The sequence below is a fragment of the Eschrichtius robustus genome, chromosome 4, assembly GCF_028021215.1.
Source record: "Eschrichtius robustus isolate mEscRob2 chromosome 4, mEscRob2.pri, whole genome shotgun sequence".
Lineage (NCBI taxonomy): Eukaryota > Metazoa > Chordata > Mammalia > Artiodactyla > Eschrichtiidae > Eschrichtius > Eschrichtius robustus.
In genome coordinates this window covers 8,445,049-8,469,314 of record NC_090827.1, presented here as the reverse complement: position 1 = coordinate 8,469,314, position 24,266 = coordinate 8,445,049, and the positions used below count along the sequence as shown (strand labels likewise).

The following is a 24,266-nucleotide window of genomic DNA, read 5'->3' as shown; positions in this document are numbered from 1 at the left end:
ACAGCTATATGCAAAAGAATCAAAATGGAATACTTTCATACCATATACAAAAATAAACTCACAATGGATTAAATACTTGAAATGTAAACTTCTAGAAGAAAACATAGACAGTACACGCTTTTATATTGTTCTTAGAAATATTTTTCTGGATCTCTCTCCTCAGGCAAGGGGAAAAAAAAGCAAAAATGGGAACTGAAAATCTTTTGCTTAGTGAAGGAAACTATCAACAAAATGAAAAGGCAGCCTACTGAATGGGAGAATATATTTGCACTGATATATCCATTAAGAAGCTAATATCCAAAATATATAAAGAACTCATACAACACAACATCAAAAAAACAAGTAACCCTATTAAAACATGGGCAGAGGACCTGAACAGACATTTTTCCAAAGAAGACATATAGATGGCCAACGGACATATGAAAAGATGTTGAACATTACTAATCATCAGGGAAATACAAATCAAAGCCACAACGAGATATCACCTCACACCAGTCAGAATGGATATTATCAAAAAGACAAGTGTTGGTGAGGGTGTGGAGAAAGGGGAGCCCTCACTCACTGTTGGCACAAATGTAAATTGGTGCAGCCACTAAGGAGAACAGTGTGGAAGTTCCTTAAAAAGTTAAAAATAAAACTGTTATACAGCTCTTGGAGGAAGACGCGGTCGCTCTTGCTGCGGCGCCTTGGGCTTCCCGCTCCCGCTCCTGACTCACCGCTGTTCGCTCTCGCGGAGGAACAAGTCGGTCAGGAAGCCGCACCGCAGCCATGGCTTTTAAGGACACCGGAAAGACTCCCGTGGAGCCCGAGGTGGCGATCCACCGGATTAGGATCACTCTGACCAGCCGCAACGTGAAGTCGCTGGAGAAGGTGTGTGCCGACCTGATCAGAGGCGCGAAGGAGAAGAATCTCAAGGTGAAGGGGCCGGTGCGGATGCCCACCAAGACCCTGAGAATAACGACGAGGAAAACGCCCTGCGGGGAAGGTTCTAAGACTTGGGACCGTTTCCAGATGAGGATCCACAAGCGCCTCATCGACCTGCACAGCCCTTCCGAGATCGTCAAGCAGATCACTTCCATCAGCATTGAGCCGGGAGTCGAGGTGGAAGTCACCATCGCAGATGCTTGAGCCAGCGGCTCTAATAAATTGATAATCAGCCAAAAAAAAAAAAAAACAAAAAAAAAAACTGTTATACAGTCCATCAATTCCACTTCTGGGTATTTTTAGGAAGAAGCAAAAACGCTAATTCAAAAAGATACATACGCCCCTATGTTCATTACAGCATTACTTACAATAGCTGAGATATGGAAGCAACCTAAGTGTCCATTGATAGATGAATGGATAAAGAAAATGTGAGATATATATATATATATATATATATATACACACACACACACACACACGTACACGCACACACAATGGAATATTACTTAGTCATGTAAAGAATGAAATCTTGCCATTTGGAGCAACGTGGTTGGACCTAAAGGGTACTTATGCTCAGTGAAATAAGTCAGACAGAGAAGGATAAAATATATGAGTTCACTTATACACGTAAATTAAAACACAAAACAAATGAACAAACATAATAAAACAGAGGACAAACAGGTAGTTGCCAGAGTTGGGGGTGGGGGAGTGAAACAGGTGAGGGACATTAAGAGGTACAAACTTCCTGTTACAACATAAATGAGTTCATGGGGATGAAATGTAGAGTGTGAGAAATACAATAAAAAATACTGTAATCACCTTGTATGGGGACAGGTGGTAACTAGACTTATCATGGTGATCATTTTGTGACGTATAGAAAGATCACATCACGGTGTTGTGCCTCTGGAACTAACATAGTGTGGTAGGTCAATCATACTTAAGATAAATACATTTAAATAAACTCATACAAAAAAATAAAATAAGAATCTTTCCATGAAAAAAAAAGATAGCTCAAAGGGGCCTCATTAAAGTTTGGTTAAGAAGGGATTCCTTCAGACTCTTGCTGCATATTATCAAGTTCCTTTGTAAAACTAAGATACAAGTGATAAACAGGGGGCCATTTCACTAACACCATCTTGGTAAGGTTTAAAAAATCATTTATTGGATAAAAATGATACCACCTGCACTACTGATACTTGCTAACACATGGATGAACTTGAAAATATTGCTAAATTAAAAGGGCGAGTCACAGAAACCCACATATTGTATGTCCATTTATATAAAATGTCCATAACGAGCACATCTATAGAGCTAGAAAGTAGATTAGTGGTTGCCTAAGGCAGGGTGGTTTGCGGGGAAATATGGTGCTTTTTGGGGAGATGAAAATATTCAAAAATTGACTGTGGAGATGGTTGTACAACTTTGTGAATATAACAAAAGCCATTGAATTGTATGCTTTAAATGATGAATTGTATGGTATGGGAATTATATATCAATAAAATTGTTTATAAAAAAGGTGGTACCACTTTCTTAAGTGTTTTTGAATTTTGTTTATCACCAGTAAGATTGAAAATGTTTCCATATGTTTCCTTTCTAGATGTATTTCTATTTTTAAAAGTTTGTGCTAATTTAAACAACATATTTTAAAAGATTTTTTGTTTAAAAATTATTAAAATAATCTATGTATTGTAACCAATGTAAAGAGTAAAAATAAGCACACCTTTTTAAAAAATTATTTATTTATTTATTTATTTATTTATTTTTTGGCTGTGTTGGGTCTTCGTTTCTGTGCGAGGGCTTTCTCTAGTTGTGGCAAGCGGGGGCCACTCTTCATCGCGGTGCGGGGCCCACTCTTCATCGCGGTGCGCAGGCCTCTCACTATCGCGGCCTCTCGTTGCCGAGCACAGGCTCCAGACGTGCAGGCTCAGTAATTGTGGCTCACGGGCCGAGTTGCTCCGCAGCATGTGGGATCTTCCCAGACCAGGGCTCGAACCCGCGTCCCCTGCATTGGCAGGCAGATTCTCAACCACTGTACCACCAGGGAAGCCCAAGCCCACCTTTTAACAGAAAAAAATGGTGCTATTGAAAAATGCAACACATTTCAATCCTTGGGAAAACTGACCAAATTATTATAATATTGAGGCTGTTTTGCATTAAAGATACAACAAAGAGACAATATCTAATGTACCAGAGCAATAGAAATTACAATCAAATACAAAATACCTTAACTTAGAGATGGTCTGTTCACTGCCATTTTCACTCAAATTTCTTCTTTTTAACTGAACCAATATTTTATTGCCATTTTACCATTATATTTAAAGTTAATCTTTGTCTTTTGAAATGTAATGGATAGCTTTTTAGAAAAGGGGCCCATTATGCATTTATCAAGTTCAGTACTTTCTAGATGTATATGTTTGGAAATACTAACAGTGAATAAAAATAACAAAGGAACAAACAGAAATTGAGATTTATAGAGGGAGTGGTTTCATTGTGCGGAAGCGTAATGTCAGAGCCCTGGTGGTTCTTAAGGAACGTAAAATAAAAGTATTTCTTTCACCTACTTTCAGGCTTATTAGGCTTATTAAGTGGTGTCGTGTGAAGACTCAGGAATGACATTTATCCGATAATTAGATATTTAACTGCTCTTTGAGGCACTGTTTGGAAATAAGGAATAAACAGCTCAATCTCCTGCTTTATTAGACAAAACCCCAAGTGACAACAAATCTCAAGCCAATTTCTTTCAGTTCTTCTAGGGTATTTTGAGCTTCATTTAATTCAGAGGAGTCAGGAAAGGTAAAGATAGTTGCCTAACGTGGGAATTAGACATTGCAGTAGAGGATTATCTAGGAAAGTAAGCCTTAAACAATTTGTTATTCATTTCAGAATGATAATCCTAAGAGGCTTTCGCCATTCCCTGCCTGCTACTCTCTCCCCAGCCAAGGTCAGAATGGTTGCTACGATAGGCAGAATTCCAAGGCTGCCCACTGTGATGGACTTTCCTCCCGTGATTAGATTATCGTATAGGGCTCTGTTGGCCTTAAACCAGGGAGATTGTGTGTCTTGGTCTGACCTAGTCACAGAAGTCCTTTAAAAGCAGTTTTCTCCAGCTGGTCACAGAAAGGAAGTTAGAAACTTCAAGTGTAAGAAGGATTTGATACACCATTGCTGGTTTGAAGATGGAGGGAAGCACGTGGCACAGAATGAGCCTGGAGCCCGCTGAGAGCCAGCAAGGAAATGGGGGCCGCTGTCTTACAACTCAAAGTTGCGATTGAATTCTGCCAAAAGCGAAAATGAATTTAGAAGTTGGTTTTGCCCAGAACCTCCGTATGAGAACTCAGTCGTCTAGCTGATACCTTGATTTCAGCCTTGTGATACCCTGAGTAAAGAATCCAATCCTGCCATGCCAAACTCTGACTTGTTATGGGAGCTAATACATTGGTGGTGGTTTTTTCCTCTATTTTTTGTTCATTCTTTGAAAATTTTTGATATAAAAATTAATTCAAGCATACAGGGAGATTCAGAAGACTATGTCACTCATCAGCCAGATCATTTTTGCCACATTTGCATAAGGTCTTTTCTTAAAAAGTTGTCTCCTTTTTAAAAATATTGTGGTAAAAAACACATAATATAAAATTTATCACGTTCACCATTTTTAAGTGAACACTTCAATAAAGTACGTTCACATTGTCGTGAAACAGATTTCCAGAACTTTTGCATCTTGCAAATCTACACCCATGAAACAACCCTGTCTCCCTCTCTCCAGTTCCTGATAACCATCATTCTGCCTTCTGCTCCCATGCACTTGACTAGATTCCTCTGTGGGTGGAATCGTACAGTATTTGTCACTTTGTGACTGGCTGGCTTCGCTTGTCATCGTGCATACCTGTTGCAGTAAGTGACAGGATTTCAGCCAGGGTTTTTTTAAAGCTGCTAACGTTCAGGTAATTTTTATGCAGCAATAGGAAATACAGATGCTTTATCCAGTTTTGCTTTATTAAAAGTGTCTGTCTCTAATAAAAAAAAAAAAAAGAAAACTGTCCCAGTAGCTTGATTCGTAGGCCACCTAACATGTTTTGGTTGAAGAGGGAGGGCTGAGCTGAGGTGTACTACCGCCTCCCACTGGAGAGAACCAGCCGGCGGCCGCAGGGCCTCACCTTTGCACACGGAGACTCAGACTTTGAAAAGCAGTTTCTAAACGTCTCACAGGCAGTGCTACCCTCATGAGTGACTTACATGTTTACACGTTTAACATGTCTGTGGTTTCAGATTCGGCGCTTTAGGCATAACTCAACATCAGGGATGATTTAGCGGTTGGGTTTCCATCCTAAAAGTATAAATATATTTTCCTAGACAAATTCCTAGTGGGTCTGGACTTTTCCTTTAGACGTTCAAGCATGTATTTAATATTGAAAAATGGTTAAAATTTGTGATTAGGTATCATATCCTGAAAAATCTTTGAAAATGAAAAAAAAAGTGTACATGAAAGTGATTTTTTTTTTTTTTTTTTTTTTTTTACCAAAACATCTATATCAACAGAACATGTTTCTACTTTGTGAGGCAATCACCAATGTTTTCACATTAACAGATTTCTAATAATTTCCTTGGTTGAATATTTACTCATATTGGATAATGAAGGTGCTCATATTACTAATGAACGTTTATGTTTAAGAGGCATTCGTTTTTAGGCAAATATCATTTTGCATGTACTCAATGCTGGTCTTATTAGTTGGAATATACACAAACGTACACATGTTCTAAGAATTTCATTGAAAAATATTCCTGCCCCTTTGACTTTTATTTCCTTAATGCAAATCCATTGATTCTCCCTTATTAACTCCCTAAGAAATTTTACCTGGGCAGCACTAGAGTGTGGGTGTCTGGGATCTGAAGTCTGGTCGAAGCGACCCATTCATTTATTCTCCCCTTCGTCCCTGATAACAGACCCTGCATTTTAATTGTATACATTGCAGTACAGAATAAAAGACTTTTCCAACTGCCCCTGTGGCTAGGTATGACCATACGTCATGGTCTTATGGCACTTAAAACAAGATACCTGAAAGGGTGCATACTCAGTTGGGGGTGGTTTTTTTTCTTTTTTTCATGCCTCTTTCCTTTTCCTTCTTACAACTGTTCAGGGGACATCGTGGCCGGAGCTCCAGACCCTCCAGGAACCATATTGGACCTGAAAGTCATGAGCTTGGATAGTGGGGCAGAAAGACAGGAACCTTGTCCCTGTTGACACCACAAATCCGCCATAACAGCGACAATCTATTCAGCCCTAGTTTCTCTTACATGAGAGAGAAACAAACTTTTATCTTCTTAAAAAGACTAATATTTTGGTTAGGTGTATCTGAACCTAATCTTAATTATCACAGAATAGAATCTGGGCTTTAGCCTAAGAAAGGAACATCCTACTTTTTTCCTTCTTCACCTGGTGAGCTACTCATCCTTCATATCTGAGCTCAGGTGTCACCTCCACCAAGAAGCTGTCCCTGCTTTCCTCAGTTTAGGTCAAGTGCTTCCAAGGTATCTTACACACACCAATCAACATGATGTGCTGGAATTCTTGGTTTACTGACTATCACTCCTTTAAATGATGAAATTTTTTGAGGAGAGAGATAGTATATATACATACATATATATATTTATATATTTACTTTATAATGCTTAAAAATTAATAGGACTCAAAGATCTATCGAATGCCAGTTTTATTATTTACTATTTGCATAATGTCAAGTAATAATCTTTCTGGCCCTCATTTTCCTCCTAAGTAAAATGGGAAAGTTAATATCTGACTGGTATAACAATTAAATAATACAAAGAAACTTATACAAAGCTCATTGCCTTGCATTTAGTGGGTATGTAACTATTAGTTCCTGTCTTCTCTTAGAAGTAGCAAATGGTGATTCATATAAATGTATTCATAAAACTTAAGTGAAACTCAAATCAAAATATAATTAACCCTCCTACACTGTTAGTGGGAATGTAAATAGGTGCAGCCACTGTGTAAGACAGTATGGAGATTTCTCAAAAAACTAAAAATAGGACTGCCGTGTGACCCAGCAATTCTACTCCTGGATATATATCCAAAACCAAAGAGACTAATTCAAAAAGATACATGCACCCCAATGTTCATAGCAGTGTTATTTACAATTTCCAAGATATGGAAGTAACCTAGGTGTCCATCAACAGATGAATGGATAAAGAAGATGTGTTGTATATACAATGGGGTACTACTCAGCCATAAAAAAGAATAAAAGTTTGTCCTTTGCAACAATGTGGATGGACCTAGAGAGTATTATGCTTAGTGAAATAAGTCAGACAGAGAAAGACAAATACTGTATGATATCATTTATATGTGGAACCTAAAAAATACAGCAAAGTGGTAAGCAAGACAAAAAAGAAGCAGACTCACAGATATACAGAACAAGCTAGCAGTTACCAGTGGGGACAGGGAAGCAGGGAGGGCAAGATAGGGGTAGGGGATTCAAAAAAAAGGATTATTATGGGATTATATGAAATCATGTTTGTGAAACTTGAAAACTGTAAAGCATTATAGAATTTAAATAACCTTTCATTTAATAATTAAAAAAAAAACCAAAATATAATTTCAAAAACCTCTGTTTTCTAAGGACAAATTTCAGATACAGTGGAGAATACAAAGAAAACTCTGGAAATACTACAGTAAAAAGTCAGCCTCTGGTTGCATTGTTGGCTAAGCTAAGAGGATCACGGTCAATGACTCCCACGTATGAAGGTTTCTTAAGCAAATAAAACAAAGAGCAGCAGAATCATCTACCTCAATTTAGTGCTGAGAATATCCCTCTCCTAGAGCCACAAGTTACATCCATCCGTGAGGTGCACTGGCAGGACATCCTCGCAAGAGGGCGCCCTTGCTCTGCTCTCACCGCCTTGACACCAGCAATGCTGGTGGTTGTTTTTAGTCTTTTAGTAAATTGCACAAACTCCCATCCTCTGAGAGGCAGGCTTTTCAGAAAAATGTATCAAATTACTAGATGTAAAGTCAGCATTAAGGAATACCAAAGGGAAGCCGAAAAGTGACGGCTCTGAAGACAATTCAGTATGAAAACACTTTTCTTTCATATATATATATCAAATGCCAGCGAAAAGTCTCCAGTTTTACTAATGAGTTCAACTACCAATGCAGTTTTAATAAACCAGAAGAAAGCTGATGAAAGTTTGGACTGAACAGGAGGCAGATTTAACATATGTTATTTTATAGTATCACCAGAAAACATAACCACAACTAAAATCTGTAAAATGTTATATATGGCTTTATAAAACATTTTACATAGTAGTTCCCGCTGTTCTGAGTAGATTATTCAGCTATTTTTAACCCTACTTCATAGAAAAATTAGAAAAGTTAATTAACTTGTCCAAAGACTAACAAGTTTGTGGCAGAATTAGGACCTGCGCTGAAGCAGAATAAGTTCTTGTTTTTGTTTTTGTTGTTGATTTTTTTTAATCCATGAAACTACACATGCAATATGCTTTATTGCTCAACCTAAGGAGGTTTCAGAATTCTGTAAACAAGCCTATGCCACATTTCTTGAAAGTTAACAAGCCCCATAACTGCTAAAATAAGCATGACTTAATTTTAGCTCATGACTAGTGCTTCCTTGCTAAAGAGCCTAATCTGCATTCATCATTGATATCATCAGAAAAGAGTATCAATACACACAATTCTATTATAAATAAATTACTTACTGCCAATTAACAAGGATGTGAAAACAGCTTGCTTAGGCAACAAAGATCAAGATGAATGAAGAACAGAATCTGACCCCTATACCACTGTAGCTTTATGAGAGAACCATCTGCTGCAGAGTTTCTGGGCGATGAACCTCCAAGCTGAATATCATGACAGTAGCTCAAATTATCTTTAGAAACCAATTCAGAGGTCACAACGTCATATGCCGTTAGGCGCTAGACAGATAACCCAATGATGATGTGGAACAAGCGTAAGAATTTGTTCTGTTTCTGTGAAATACTCCTCTTAGTAGCTTTCATTTTCCAACTTTCAATAGAGACTGTTGTGTAAGAAAGACTTCACTCTTCTCTCAGCTCTGTCCTAGGAAGAACAAGCACGCAAACAGCCTGACAGCGGTGCCTGGAACTCCGGGCGTGAGATAAGCCCAGAATTCCAGCCTGGAATAAGGGTTATGGTGATCTGGACTGAACATTCCCACCTAAGGGGGAGCCACTTCCCAGCCCTCACCCTTTGCTAGCTCGAAGGCATGTGGATTCAGCCTTACTGGATTTTCAACTTTTCTTGGTTTTCAACTTTTCTTCAAAAAGTTGAAAATCTGGATTTTTAGGTGCAGTCTTCTCATTTTTAAGGTTTCAACTAACACACAAAAAATTTTTAAATGTGCTAAGTCAGTCTGTGGGCAGAAATTTGGCCACTGGTTTGCAGTCACTTAGCTGTGCCTTAATTTCTGGGGGAGATGTGTGTCCTAAGTTCCTGACCAGAGTCATCCATCACCTACTAGACTTCCCTACTGAGGTGTTTACAGTCCTCATAAGTTTGCCATACATGTAAAAGCAAACCACAGTCTTCCCTGGCAAACCCTCTCTTCCGCTATTACTGCATCGGGTCCACAGCAGCCCCATCTCCTCAGTGGCTCAGGCTCCAAATCGGCAGTTGCTCTGGACCCCTCTACCTTGCCATCCACACGTGGTCCGTAACCACGTTGTTAATTCTTCTTCTTAAAACTCTGACAACTAGTGCTCATTTCTCCATCCCCACTAATCTGTGCTGCCTCCAGCCGGACGCGTGCCACAGCTCCCCGACTTTCTCCACTTGCCCTTCCTCACTCTCCCACCACCATCATCTTTAAACCTGAAATCTGATCATGTAACTTCCGAACTTGAAACCTGTTAATGACTTCTGGTTGCTATTAGGATGGAGTCCAAAGTTTAACCTGGTTTGTAGGGCCTCCAAGATCCAAACACCATTCAATCCTTCACTTGACAAATATTTACTGAGCGCCTGGCAGGCACATTTTGAGCTCGTTTACTTAGCAGAATATAAAACAATTGTGCAATTTCATCTTCCTTATTTGTCTCCCCCATATTCAGTGAGAAGCAAATTTGCACATAATGACAGATCCCAGGCATCCAGCCCCAAATGGAGTGTCTAATTGTGATCCATTGTCATGATATTTCAGCTTTAGCAAAGATGGCTGCTCACAGGGGGGCACCATACAGGAGCAAAACAGGAGGGAACAGGATTTTAGGAGCCATAAGTCAATGAGAGAAGGGGGAGGGGAGGGTACGGATGGAATACACCCTCTACCCGTCAGCGGCAGCATGATTTCACCTCAGACTCAATCAGAACTCTTTTATATTGTTTTTTTTTTTTTTCTTTTAGAATGAATATCTAAAGATCATATGTCTTTGTCATTTGGGAGCCCAATGGAGACTCTTAAATCAGATGAAATCTAAGTTAGTGGTTGTTTCACCAAGATAGCCAAATCCTCCTCGGAAGACAAATCAGAGAGAGGGAACATAGAGGCTTTAATCTGATCAGTTGTTTATAAAATCAAACGGAATTTCTTTATCTTTTTTTTTTTTTGATGTTACTTTGAATTTTTATCAGGAGTTGGATTATCATTGGATCAAATTTGGAGAGAGGCCATGCAAAGATGACTAGTTGTCCTACACTGCAGTTATATTATTAAGGGGGAACCATTACAAAATCTTAACTATTTAAGAAAACATGAAGGGGTTCAAGGTTTAGGCCACCTGTAAAGTATTTATTTCAATAGTTAAAAAAATAAATACCTATGTGTTAGAGAATTAAGGCTAAATTCTTAAAATTAGAAAGAAAACAGATGCATCAAAGATAGGAGGGAGTAGAAAGTAATTGGAGAAAGCACTTAAAATAAGATATTTACTCTAGCTGGGACCCTAATTGCCAAGTTTGATGAGCCTATAGGTGTGCAATTACTCGGGTCTCTGACACTCAACATCCCAATCTAGGTTCAGTCACCCAAGTCTTTAGCTTGAGTTGCTCAGATAATCCCTGAACCCTCTAGGAATCTTGAGTTAGGAAAGAGAGTCAAACCTGAATCCAAAGCAAGTGGGATTTCCCCGCCCTGAGTTAAAGAGCTGGTGAGAAATGTTCCAGTTAGAGAGTCATTAGTGCTCCTGAAAGAACCCTGGGCCGCAGAGCGGGGGGAAGTTGCCCCCATTCTCCTCCAAGACACAGCATCCTGACTGATTACTTGTTCCTCCTGATAGCTCCAGGAAGCAGTTAAATACAACCTCTCATTTTGCTAAAGTGAAAAATGAGACAAAGACCTTGTAAGACATTGATTTCATGCCATAAGTAAAGCCACGTTCAGTTCAGGCAAATAAATAATCCCTGAAAAGTGTTGTTCTGTTAGAATAGGAACTCAATTTGAACGAACTTGAGTTAAAGGAGGATACGAGGGTCTCTTGACTCTAAGAGTGGGGATTCTGTGTGGCCTTTGGATGGCGATATTAGACTGGAGTGCTGTGGAGACCCAGGAAGCCCCCTTTGTGTATCTGTTTTACTCTTCTTTTATTTTTGCACATCACTTTTCTCTATTTCCAGCCCAAAAGGTAGTTCCAAATATATTAATGAAGGCCCAAGAGTAAAATACAAGGACTGCGTGGGAGATGCACACAAGAAAATCCAGGCAAGTGGCAGAGGGTTCTGGAGGTCAAGGGACAGAGCAACGGTGACAGAAGAGGTTGACATAAATTCATAAAAAGACCTTAATAAGCCTAAACAAAACAACAGCCATCACGGAAGCCAGAGGTGGGTGCTAAAATATGTGTGAATCCCTTTCTATTGTTCAGTGGCTCAGAGATCTGTCCACTTTCACTGGAAGAGTTTAAGAGGGACATTGTGTCCCCAGGGAAAACCCAGGCTCCATCTATGGCGAGGAAGCACAGTGAATGATCTTCAGAGGAGTGTTGTTCATAATTGTGTGATGCAAGGATTTGTGGAGAGGCTGTGTGGAGTTTGCATAAGAATGCAGATAAACAAAAGAGACATCCCTAGATGGTTGACTTTTCTTTCCCACCAATCGCTTTCTTTCTTCTTCTGTTTGGCTCAATTTTATTACTAGAAGTAAAAAGTGAGCAGATTAGAATTTTATATTCCTCTCATAGTTCATAAACATGATAGACACCCCTAAATAGTTGGGGAATTTTCAATTTTCATGGGATATCCTGTGTTGAACACAAGAATCTTTCATTTGGCCATAGCACTATTTAATTTCCATTGATTCTTTCCTGCAGAAGATGTTGCTGAGGGATCCGTATGGGGCCTTTTCTGCCGAGTCAGGGTCAGCACAGGCGTGACACTGCTCACGGTGTCCTGTGCTGCGCTGAGGGCCTGACCTGCTCGACCTCACGGCACTCTTGTGTTCCTGTGTTTCTGGTGAGGACACTGAGACGTTCAACAACCAGCCCTGGGCCACACAGGGCGGAAGTGGGGTGTGAACCTCAGCATGCAGACTCCAGTGCCTTCTCTTGGTCTCTGCTCTCTCCCCAAAGGCTACAATAGAAGTGTCCACATCAAACAGCGGTTTATGACACACACACAGAGGGTGGTTTTTCCGTAAGGAGAGAAGGCATGGTTGATTTCCTGGCGTCTGACCTGGCCTCAGATAGGGTTGAACTGTTGGGGACCATGAATGCTGAATTTAACTGTTAGACCACGGGGACCACTTGAGGGTTAGAGACTTTGCAGCAAAGAAGAAAAGCTATCACAGCAATGCTTCGCATGCTCAGAGTGTTTGGTAGCCTGGGAGGGAGGTTTAGTGGGGAGAGCCAGGCGTGGGAGTGAGGGGTTTGGACCAGTCTCACCATTGTCTCGGTGTGCAGTGATTTGGGCTTGAGACAACGTGATTTCAGGAGACGGGAAGATAAAGAGATCAGCCTTAATACTTTCCCTTTTCCTCAGCTTTTCTTCCTTACCACACACTTAATTCTTCTGTTTTCTTTCCTATGAGAATTTCCCAGCACAGCCAAACAGTTGTGTTTTCCTTTGATACCCGAGGCTCATCAGGCTCTGTTCTGCTGTTTAGGACTTGAAAGCAACTATGCAGGACAAATGGAAGCTTGATCTTCAGTCTGTCTCTCTGATGGCAGACCCCGTTCAGTACCTTCAACAGCTTCTGTGATTTTTGAGGTACTCTGGATATTTAAACATGAGCAGAGCCTTCTGAAGGCCTGGATGATGTCACCTCGTCTCCAGAAAACGACAGGGTACGACCCAATCTCCCAAGGAACTACGTAACAGGCAAGGATGCACCTGAAGCTCTTTCTATTTCTGCCCTTTCTATTAGAGGATTGCCCTCCTGAGGGAAGTTAATGCCTTTATATCCTCCAGTGCTTTACATTTTGATTTGTATAGCTTGATTTTCTGCTAATAATTCTTACTAGGTCTTGTTGTAGTGTGTGGTTCTTTGCTTTGTTTTGTTTCTTCCTGGACTTCAGGCTACCTCTTTTCAAAATGTGTCATGCTGAAACATTACATGAAGTGAAATAAGTCAGACGTGAAAGGAGAAATACTGTGTGATTCCACTTATATAAGATTCCCAGAATAGTCAAATTCATAAAGATGAAAGTAGAATAATGGTTACCAGGGGCTGGGGTGGATAAGGGGGGAATGGAGATTATTGTTTAATGGGTGCACAGTTTCAGATTGGAATGATGGAAAAGTTCTGGAGCTGTCCAGTGGTGATGGTCGTACGACAATGTAATGCACTTAGTGCCACTAAACTGTGCACTTAAAATGATTACGATGGCAAACTTCATGTTACATATATTTTATCATGATTAAAAGAAAAGAATCATACTAACTTACCCTATGCCACCACCCCTTGCAGGATTGATCTGTTGGTGGGTTGGTTTCAGGGATCTCACTAATAATTGTATATTGCTTGAAATTCCTTTTGTAAAATGAGCAATCTATGAGTATTTATTAAACATTGATCAGAGCCCAACACTCACTTCCATCCAGGTAAATAAGTGGTCCTCTTTGCCTAGTAGCATTCTGCAGACCTTATTCTCCTGAAAATTAGATCCACAAGGTGTTAATAAGTGTCATGGAAAAAAATAATTAGAGGAATTCTAGAGCTTGAGGAACTGAGAGTTTAAAATACTCAAAAATATATCTTTGCCATCAGACTTCTCAGAAATTTTAGTTGTACATAAAGAATATTCAAGAAGGGAGCATAGTGTACATATTTCCCCCAAATTTCTGACCATGCATCTGTTTAGTAACAGAAAATATCTTGGGATTCCTTGGATAACAGTTTTGAGCAATAGAGGCCTTACAGAATCAAACACAACTATTTAGTATGATTTCCAACATATTTCATGAAGATTTCAACTAAAACTTCACGTTTTCTCACATTTTTCCTCACTCCCATAGTATGTAGTCATATTATACTTCTCAATGTTTTTGAGCATAATTCTCACTCTTGGCTCCCATGCACTTGGTCAGGCTCTGTTTGGAATAAAATCCTCTCATGTTTATTCTCTAGAGACACTTAACCTCATTCACTGAGAAGTTTTCCCTGGTCCTTTAAGTGTAGAGGAAGTATCTTCTGTAATCACTTTAGCAGGCCTCTTGCATGAGCATTCATGCATCCCACCTGGCAGGACTGTTAATTGTTCACAAGCCTCTTAGTTACTCTGTTAAATTTCATGAGTGCCAGGTTAGACTATGTCTTCTTCATCCTTGCATTTTCCACAGCCTGTTGTTATTCACATCAAATAGACACCCAATGTGCATATATTTGCAAACTTGACTTTAATTACTAAAAGCAGTACCTACGACATATAGAGCCCTGAATCAGGTTTAACTGCCAGGATTAAAACATATTGGTCACAGTTTCTGTTTGCTAGGAGATAGGAAACCAACATATGCAGAACTGCAATGATTTTGGAAAAATCACGACGTGAAATAGCTGATGCAAATGGTGGAATAGATATAGAATATGTGAATGCCAAAGCAATGAACAGTTAAAACTAATCTAAGTTGGCTGGTTTAGGGATATCGTCTGAGCTGAGTTTTAAAGGAAATGATGGACATGGTTCAGTGACAAAGACCAGAAATGCTGTCCTTTGTTGTCATCCTACTGTATATTATCATCAAAGTCACCATTCCTATCACCATTTTGTTAGCAAAGAGCTGTCCATGGTCCTACCTGCTGAACTTTACTCATCCCCCTAGTGTAACTGGACTTCCAGGGCTGGTAAGATATCTGTACTCTGTCTCATTGATGATGCTCTTTTCTTCTTTGATCCTGAAGATGGTGCGGTGCATACATGACAAAGGGAAAATGACAGAGATGTTTTATACTCTAGCAAGTCATAGCACGTGATATCAACCACATGATAATTCTGATGTAAACTGTTGTTTCATGAGTCATTAACGTGACCTGAACCTTAATGCCATGTTGACACCACATTCTGGTGGCAAAAAGACTCATAGGTTTTTTTTTGCCTTGGTATAATTTACTTAAATAATTCTGATTTTTAAGACACCAAAGAAGTCTTCACAAGTCTTGCTTTACGGAAGCCTCCTGAAAGGGGTTTAGCTGCCTAAATGACCACTGACCTTCACTTGACCGTCACTGGGCCTTCACAAGCACCATGGACCTTCCTGCCGTTGCTGGCGAGTGCAAAGGGGAAGGTAGTGCCACAGTCTGTCAGTAGCAGGGACAGACTGATTTTAACAGCTCCAGTGATGAAACTTTTAAAGAAAAAATTGTTGAAAAAAATTAAGGTGCCTATTTGGTGGCATCACAGAAGTAATGGGAACATTCAGACCAGGTAAAAAGTGCCCAGAGACATACTTGCATTTAAAGGATTGGCCACCTCATTTGATAAGCCTCCTGTCGTCCACCTTCTCCAAACTGGACACGTGTCTCATTTACTAGGTGAAAGGCCAGGTGGGCTTGCTCTTGTGAGTATTCAGCATAAGAGAGAAGGCCAGCTTTCCTTAACACATACAAACCTCTAATATTCCTTTCATTGGAATACTTCTTTTTTTTTTTTTAATTAATTAATTTATTTATTTATTTTTGGCTGTGTTGGGTCTTCGTTTCTGTGCGAGGGCTTTCTCTAGTTGCGGCGAGCGGGGGCCACTCTTCACCGCGGTGCGCGGGCCTCTCACTATCGTGGCCTCTCTTGTTGCGGAGCACAGGCTCCAGACGCGCAGGCTCAGTAGTTGTGGCTCACGGGCCTAGTTGCTCCGCGGCATGTGGGATCTTCCCAGACCAGGGCTCGAACCTGTGTCCGCTGCATTGGCAGGCAGATTCTCAACCACTGCACCACCAGGGAAGCCCCTGGAATACTTCTTTTGAATGAGATATTGAGCTATTACGTTTAACCAAATAGCGCATGGGAAGGTGCTTGGTAAGCAGTAGAGCGATTCCCTAAAGCTATAACAGAATAACACTTTCTGCATTATGACATACGTCCAGCACTCCATTACATATGTGAATGCTCTTATTATCATTATTTGAGGTAATTTCTTGCGTTGGAATTTAGATCTCACTCGCATTTGGTTTGTGAAACAGATTTCCCATATTCATTTGATACAGGCGTGAGAGATGGAAAAACATTGGCCAAAAGTTAAAAATGACCAAGGGGCAGTGGTGGTGGTGGTGTGTGGGGTAATGGGAGGGGCATGATAGTAAGGCCGGTCCTGAGAACGGATACCATTCAATTGCCAGAAGTTTCACTGCCGTAAGAGCCCTCATTTCAGAGTAGCACCCCTGGAGGGCACTAAGCGCAAAATCACAGGAGAGAGAAAAGGAAGGGGACGGCAAGGGAGTGGCAATCATTACTGAGTGAATTTGGCACTTCTGTTTTCCTTGCCTGTATAAACAATGTTAGAAATAAGTCTAAATTCAGCTTATTCTGTATACACCTGAACTGAGATTATATCTTGAGATATTATTTGTTGAGGTCTTTCTCTCAATGTACTTCCCCCTATAGTCAATCAGAGACTTCCCTTTGCTCCAAGAAGAAGAAATATTATAAAAGGAGTAAAAAGACAGGAAAGAGTGAGTGTTCCGTTTTCTTGACTTTTAGCACAGGGCATTGATCTGCACGAGGGCAGAGCTGGTGCAGGTGGGGAACCAGCAGTTCACACAGCGGGAGGAGAGTGGGTGAAGAAGTTGACAGTGGATGGATAACGTTATTGTAGACTGGGGTCACCTCCCCCGCTGGCCTCTGGGTGGGAGCTAGAGGAATGGCTCAGGGTCAGTATCAGGGGGCTTCAAATAGAAGTTTGGCCAATGCTGGAAACCAGACCAATCCCCTGAAGACCGCTGACCGTCTGCTGAGGGAGTCTCTGCCTGCCACCAGGGTTAAGGGATTGTGACAGTGTTCACCTTGTCCTGAGGGTCCTATCAGTATTAGCTGCTGACACAGTGTTCACTTGTCATTTTGCAGAAAGATGTCAGGCTGTATCTAAACTGTACCATCCCACCTCCATCCCTTTAAATAGCCCATTAGAAACTCCCAAGTTGAGTGATTTGCACCAGGGAATACAGCCAGCAAGTCTATTGCTAGGATTTACCCCAAATGTACAGTTAGGATTCAAATGCAGTCTAATCCAAGGGATGGAGCTGTTAACCACGGTGAATAGAGAGAAAGATCCAAGAAGCAAGTTGTAAGAACTGTCACCAGTTCTGGACTGGGCAGCCAGCTGCTTAGAAGGGACACTTTTCACTGGTTGTGATCTTGTGAAAGTGAAAACTTTATTTTATTTATATTTGGAATGGCTGTTTTTATAGATGTTGGTGATAATAAGCCCTATTTAAACCCTAACTCAAGAAATCGTCAACTTTCTATCCTTTGCTATTCTCTGAGGCTCAGTGTCTTTCACTTTGTAAAATTAAAAAGAAACACCTACTGTACAGCATTATGAGGATTAAATTAGATAACATGTCAAATGTCAAAGCACTTAGCGCAGTGTCTGACACATACAAGACCTAGAAAATTTTAGTTATCTTCTCAAAAAAAAAAAAAAAAAAAGAGAGAAGATATTTCTAGGACCATTTTCATGTATTAACCACATAAAAATGTCAGGTTCCAGAATGAAATATACAACATTTCTATTTAATGACCATAACTCCTTATTTGCTTTGGAGATTTACCCAAAGGCATTTTTTTCCTGATAGGCTGATTCTGTTGAGGTCTGAGAAGGGGTTTCAGTGATTTCACAGATGGAAATGAAATAGGAGGCAAGGCAGCCCATCTGCACCATCCTTCCTGGACCACACTCCAGAAAAGCCAGAGCATCTGCGTTCCTTCAGCCCCAGCCAAGCCCTGAGCTCTTTCCCCAGGATGCCAGAGCCACCAACCAGCACACACCCTGATGCCGGTCTTTGAGATTGTATATTGAGTGAGAAACTCCAAGCTCACATATTTGATTCCTTTAAGATTGATGTGCCTTTACACAATCTTTCTTCTAAAGACTCCATGGAATTATAACTAGGGAATTTTATCCTTATTTATATCTTTCTTTGGTGTGCAAAATTGAGGAGGCTAAGAGGGGAAAAGGCATTATTTGACATTACACAGGAAATTCAGCCAAGTTCTTGCTCTTTCTGGAGGGTAGCGTAGAATTCACATAGCAGGAGGCTTGATGCTTACACACTAGGACATCTCAGAGGTGAAGGAGAAAACCATTGTGTGTAATTAGGATAATCACTTTTCATTACCTGCTGCTTAATTCAACGGTTCTAAAATTCAAGGCCCATTTTAGTCTCCTTTAACACGATAGCTACGTTCGTTAGAAAACATTTCTTATTTCATCTTGATGAGTTCTTCACAATTGTCATATTATGGATAATGTAGTAGAGATAATTTTGTTTTAATACCTAGACCTATGATCCCACCATTGTTGTTGTTATTGGTAGGATAATAAACTGCTGTTCCAATATTCTAAAAGATCACTAAAATGACGGAGCAACTGTTAGTTTGAGCTATTTCTTCCCAGGGCATCAGTTTGAATTTTTGTGAGCTAAATTTTTCTTGGTTGTCTGTGTTTGTTGAAGCAGGAGTATTTAAATCTTGATACAACTTTTCTTTTCTTCATGAGAAGGAATTCCCAAAGAGTTTACATGCTCCTTTCCACCTCTGTCTGCCCAGCCTCGGGCACCTAAAGGGGTGCTGGTGAGGGAATGGGAATTTTCTTTACTCTATTGGAATGGGAAGAGACAAGCCCTCTGGGGGAAGAGAAGGGCCTGGCACTGGTGATATTTTCCTAGTCTGTGGCTCAAACCCTTCCTGAAATAAATAATTCAAACTGTCAGGGATGTTTCAAAGCCTGATGTCAATCCAAGGTGAGGAAGGGCCTGTCTGTTCTCTGCTGCCAATCGAAGACTTGCTTATCGTGAACGTACTAATGGGGGAAACAAGAGCTTGATCTGTTCAAATCTTATAGAGCAGATAAGAACTAGTTCACATCTTGGAGTAAAATCCCAGACTTCCTTTGATAGTACTGTAGGAACAAATGAGAAATAAAGCAATTTTTATAAAAGTAGAAATGTTGTGAAGATTTCGGGCACATCCCTGACGTGTTTCTGGACTCTTCTGTCCAGAGCTTCGCTAGAATTAATTGCTTATCTCCTACAAACTGCTATGCCCTCAGCTCACCTGCCCACATTTACAACCACCTGCCTTGACAGAAACAAGCAATTGCTTCAGGATTGTCTGCTAGACCAGTGCTTAGTATGACTAGTCTACTACACCAGTTAGTTAGAATATTTCCTTTGAATTTTGAGAAAGCTAAAAGTTATGTTTCATTTTAGTTCAGCATGTCTCAATAATGAAAGAAGTCACCCTCAAACCTAGTTTCTTGTTTCCTCTTAGAGGCAAGTTCATAATGTGGAGAAACTCATAGGTCCTTGGACAAAATATGCAGCTGCTGGTTTTCACTGAAGAGGTTACAAGCTCTGGTTTTATCCTCCAGTTTATTTGGGTATCTACTTTATTCTTTATAGAGGAAAGGAAGGTGGATTAGGGCCCTGAAACAGGAATGAAAAACTGTGATTTTTTTCTCCTCTCCAACGTTGAATGTTTACTACCAATTTTCACTGGTCTGCACATTCCACAGGTTTCTCTGTCATTTATGTCTTTCACAATTGTGTAAAGTAAGCTGAGGCTCTCCTCATGCAAATGCAGAGAGAAAGGAGTGGAAATGCCAACCAGTCCAGGGCCAAGGCCGAGAGGGGGGATGAGCTTTGGTCTCCACACTTCCTCACGGTGAGCTCTCCTAGACGGGCAGTGCTGACCTTTGCACCTATTAGTTCATTGATCCCCACATTGTCCCGTAAAAATTACTTAAGGAAATTTTTATCTGACAGCTTGAGGATGTTACATGACTCTCAACAGCAAATTATACCACTTTCCTGCTCCAACATTTCGGTTTCCTTGCAGTTTTTGAGTTTTATCAGTCAGCAACCTGTTCTCTAAGTCTCTTCTGTAGGTAGGAGGCTCCTAGAATTTCCTGTACAAGGGAAATAAGGATGTAGGAAACATGGGTCTTGCTTAGATGTGATTTTGTCGGAGGAAGCAAGGCAGCCACTCGAGAACATTAAACCGTCATTCAGGCACTATTTAACTCAATGCCACGTAAGCAACACGGAGACTTCATGTTGCTGGTGAGAAGCCACTGCCGTGTGGATGGAAAATATCCAGCTGGGGCTCAGGAGACCTTGATCCTCACTCTAGGCTGTCCTCTAGTGAATCACAGAATCACCCTGGGTCTCACTTTGCTCATATGTAAAATGAAAAGCGTGCATAAGGTTTTAGCGTCTAGCTAGGCCTAAAGGTAATTATTTGGGTGAGTTAAGGTTCCTCGGGGGAAGGCACCCTCTGTGATGGCTGCCAGTGGTCCCTGCGTCCTGCTCTTCATGGCAACATCAGGGGAATGTCACGTCAATGATTAGGTTATGAAATATCGGGCCCTTTCTCTCCCTAGCAGCCTCTCTCCATTGCCCTGTTGGCTTGTGCACTTCGATTTAGAGAGAGGCTCTGTTGCAGAGGCCCCCAGGCATGGTACTGAGGGCCGCCTCCAGACGAGGGCAGCGAGGAACTGAGGACCTCAGTCCGACAGCCCACAAGGAACTGAAGGCTGCCGACAACTGCTGGTGGCCCTGGAAGCAGACCCTTCCTCGGCCGAGCCTGCAGGCCCTGGGTCAACAGCTTAACGGCGGCCTCGTGAGAGACCAGAGAATCAGCTACGCCATGTCCAGATTTCCAGCACACAGGAACTGTGGTTGCTTTAACACGCTATGTTTTGGGGTAATTTGATACTCAACAATAAATAATGAATATGCATGTTCAATTAAAAAATTGGTTCAATATCACAAAACATTCCTTTTTATGATACAACTTTTATTATAGTGAAAATAATGTATATAACTTTTATTATAATGTAGGTAAGCAAAGTGGAGTGTATATATATAATGCTTTCTACTTAGAAATAATCCCTGTTAACGCTTGGTAAACCTGTCAGGCCTCTTTCACTGTGCACCTGGGGAATGGTTTTGTTTTGCCTTGCATTTGATGTCACCTGATTTCTTTCAGGAATTTCTTCAAATTCCTGTATCATTGGTAGTGCTTTTTATAAAAGCATGGACTTTGATAAAATAAAGTTGTTTATGTCATTGCTTAGGACTTGCAGTTGGTTGGAAGGCAGATCCTTGTGTTTAGTCCTTGTTCTTGCTGGGGTTTTCTTTTCCTAGGTCTGTTCCTCCTAGGTTTCAGGGTAATACTTGTATCCAGCCTTCCTTCTGCCTCCTGAGGGTCTCCTTCTCAGCTCAGTCCAGGTGTGGTGGTCTGGTCTCCATTGTTTGCCCTTCTTTTTCTGTTTACCTCTTGAATATGAGGGTTGTATTTTGGACCTTTCCCGGTCAAAATCTATGGATTCTCAGTGTTTATCCTATACATGTGGTTTAACACAGCATTTCCCGAAGTACAAGATGTGAGCCACTTCAGGAATGGGAGATGATCTTAGGGGGTTCATGCTCATACAGTTAACTAAAGTTGAATCCTGTGTTGAGAATGTCATGTCCATTTCCATGCTTTTTCTATGCAGATACATCCAGTTACACATGAAACAGCTCCCTAAGACAGGCTAACCACACTTGGTGACAGAGAACGCACCTCTCAAGAGCAGAGCTTTTAACAAGCAAAGATATAATTTAATAACATAGTATTTATTTTTATAGTTAGCTTTTATTTATGGCGTGAGACTGACTTTCCGTTGATGGTAGTAATATAATTTTTTCTTCTAAGTTAATGTATTAAAGTGAAAAAAGAAAATTTATTTAAAGAAAAACTTTAAGCGCATAATATCAATAGTATGTGACAGGCAGGTGGAAAAGAATGGTGGCAGTAAGAGCTGTGGTATAGAGTGCCACCAAGCTGATACACAGGACACAGAGATCTGGAAACCACCCCTGTAGCTTAATCCTCAGTCGGTTTATTTAATGATCGTCAATGAGTGGAGCGTGAGTTCTGAAATGCAGAGTATGAATACTGGTAATGCAAAGAGCTACAGAGTGTTGTTAGATGTAAGAGCACTGACTTGGATTCTCCTAAGTGCCTCAGTGTCTCTGCTGGAGAAATCTTGCAGGTGGTTCAAAGCAGCGGTTACCAAACTTCAGGGTCAGGACGTCAGATTCACATGGAAGACTTTCTAAAACACAGATATAGCTTTACATCTCCAGAGTTTCCGATTCAATAGGGCCTAAGAGTTTGCATTTCTGAGTAGGTCCAGAGACCACATCTGATCTAAGCCAAGTCTTGGGCTAATTACTTATAAATTGTCTGGGGCTCAATTTTCAAAGGAAGGTTTTGACTACATATCACAGACTCATAATTTTTTAGAGTTGGAAACAACTGATCCTGTGTTTCCTAAAGCATAGCATGGTTTTCACTGGTGAGATTTTTTTTTTTTTTTAAATAAATTTATTTATTTATTTATTTATTTTTGGCTGTGTTGGGTCTTCGTTTCTGTGCGAGGGCTTTCTCCAGTTGCGGCGAGTGGGGGCCACTCTTCATCGCGATGCGCGGGCCTCTCACTGTCGCGGCCTCTCACTGTCGCGGCCTCTCCCGTTGCGGAGCACAGGCTCCAGACGGGCAGGCTCAGTAGTTGTGGCTCACGGGCCTAGCCGCTCCGCGGCATGTGGGATCTTCCCAGACCGGGGTACGAACCTGTGTCTCCTGCATTGGCAGGCAGACTCCCAACCACTGCGCCACCAGGGAAGCCCTCACTGGTGGTATTTGAGAACGATTTAGATGCTATACAAAAAGGATACTATTTTAATTTTGTTATGTACTTATATTAACATGTACTAGAAAAACGTGGTCCATCAAACCTATGATTTCACTGCTTCAAGATGGGGGTTAATGTGAGTCAATAAAAAATTATTCAGTAAATAATAATATGGGTTTTTCTTGGATTGTGATAGGAAACACGAATAATGGAGTTGGGAAATTCTGGTTTATGCTGTTCACTCTGATGATTCTTAAAGCCATATCTCCTGAATAGCTCTCCCTCCTAAACTTCAGTTTCAAAAAGCCAGTAGTCTAATTGACCGCTCTCAGTTATATTTATTTTATTTAGTTCAAGCCTTCAGTAATTCTGTCTTTTCTCATGGCAGGTGCTTCCTAATTGCCTTTCTTCCACCCTGGCCCCTCTCCACACCACTGCCAGAGGCGTCTCCCTGAAACACAAACAAGAGCGTATAACTCCCATGCCCCCAATCCATCAGTGGCTTCTAGTGGCTCAGAATAAAGCTCAGATTCCTCAACATCTTACACTAGGCGCATGAGTCAGCCTTCCACCATCCCCTCCCACTCCTCTCCCGCATCTACCTGGGATTCACTTTTACTGAACTACTGCGCATGTTGGGGACCCCCCCCTCTCCCCGGCCCCTGCACCTTTGCACAGGCTCACTGTCTGCCATAAACGACTTTTCTCTGCTGTTTCATCTGACTGATTCCTACTTAGTCAAGACTCAGCTGACCCCATCCCCCATGGTAAGAAAATGTGCATATGTCAATCATGATATCTATCACACTATTTTTTTTTTAAATCAGTCATCAATTTTATACACATCACTGTATACACGTCAATCCCAATCGCCCAATTCAGCACACCACCATCCCTACCCCACCGCAGTTTTCCCCCCTTGGTGTCCATACGTTTGTTCTCTACATCTGTGTCTCAATTCTGCCCTGCAACCCGGTTCATCTGTACCATTTTTCTAGGTTCCACATACATGCGTTAATATACGATATTTGTT

The 24,266-nt window shown here is 40.9% G+C and overlaps 1 protein-coding gene and 1 long non-coding RNA gene across 6 annotated transcripts in view; both read left to right on the top strand.

Moving 5' to 3' along the window:
* LOC137763953 (uncharacterized) overlaps positions 1–24,266 on the top strand; it is a 298,397-nt gene that overhangs the window by 176,872 nt on the left and 97,259 nt on the right. The window contains exons 6-8 of one of the 5 annotated variants that reach the window (XR_011073876.1): positions 11,525–11,731; positions 12,217–12,358; positions 13,008–14,248. The exons of 2 other annotated variants lie outside the window; for them this stretch is intronic. This is a non-coding gene — a long non-coding RNA (uncharacterized lncRNA). Of the gene's footprint in view, positions 1–11,524; positions 11,732–12,216; positions 12,359–13,007; positions 14,249–24,266 lie in introns of those variants that run through there. 2 more of the 5 variants (XR_011073877.1, XR_011073878.1) reach the window with 2 other exon arrangements.
* LOC137763951 (small ribosomal subunit protein uS10) lies at positions 655–1,174 on the top strand. The gene has a single exon (XM_068542414.1). The coding sequence runs from the start codon at positions 769–771 to the stop codon at positions 1,126–1,128; it is 360 nt and encodes a 119-aa protein (XP_068398515.1). The 5' UTR covers positions 655–768; the 3' UTR covers positions 1,129–1,174.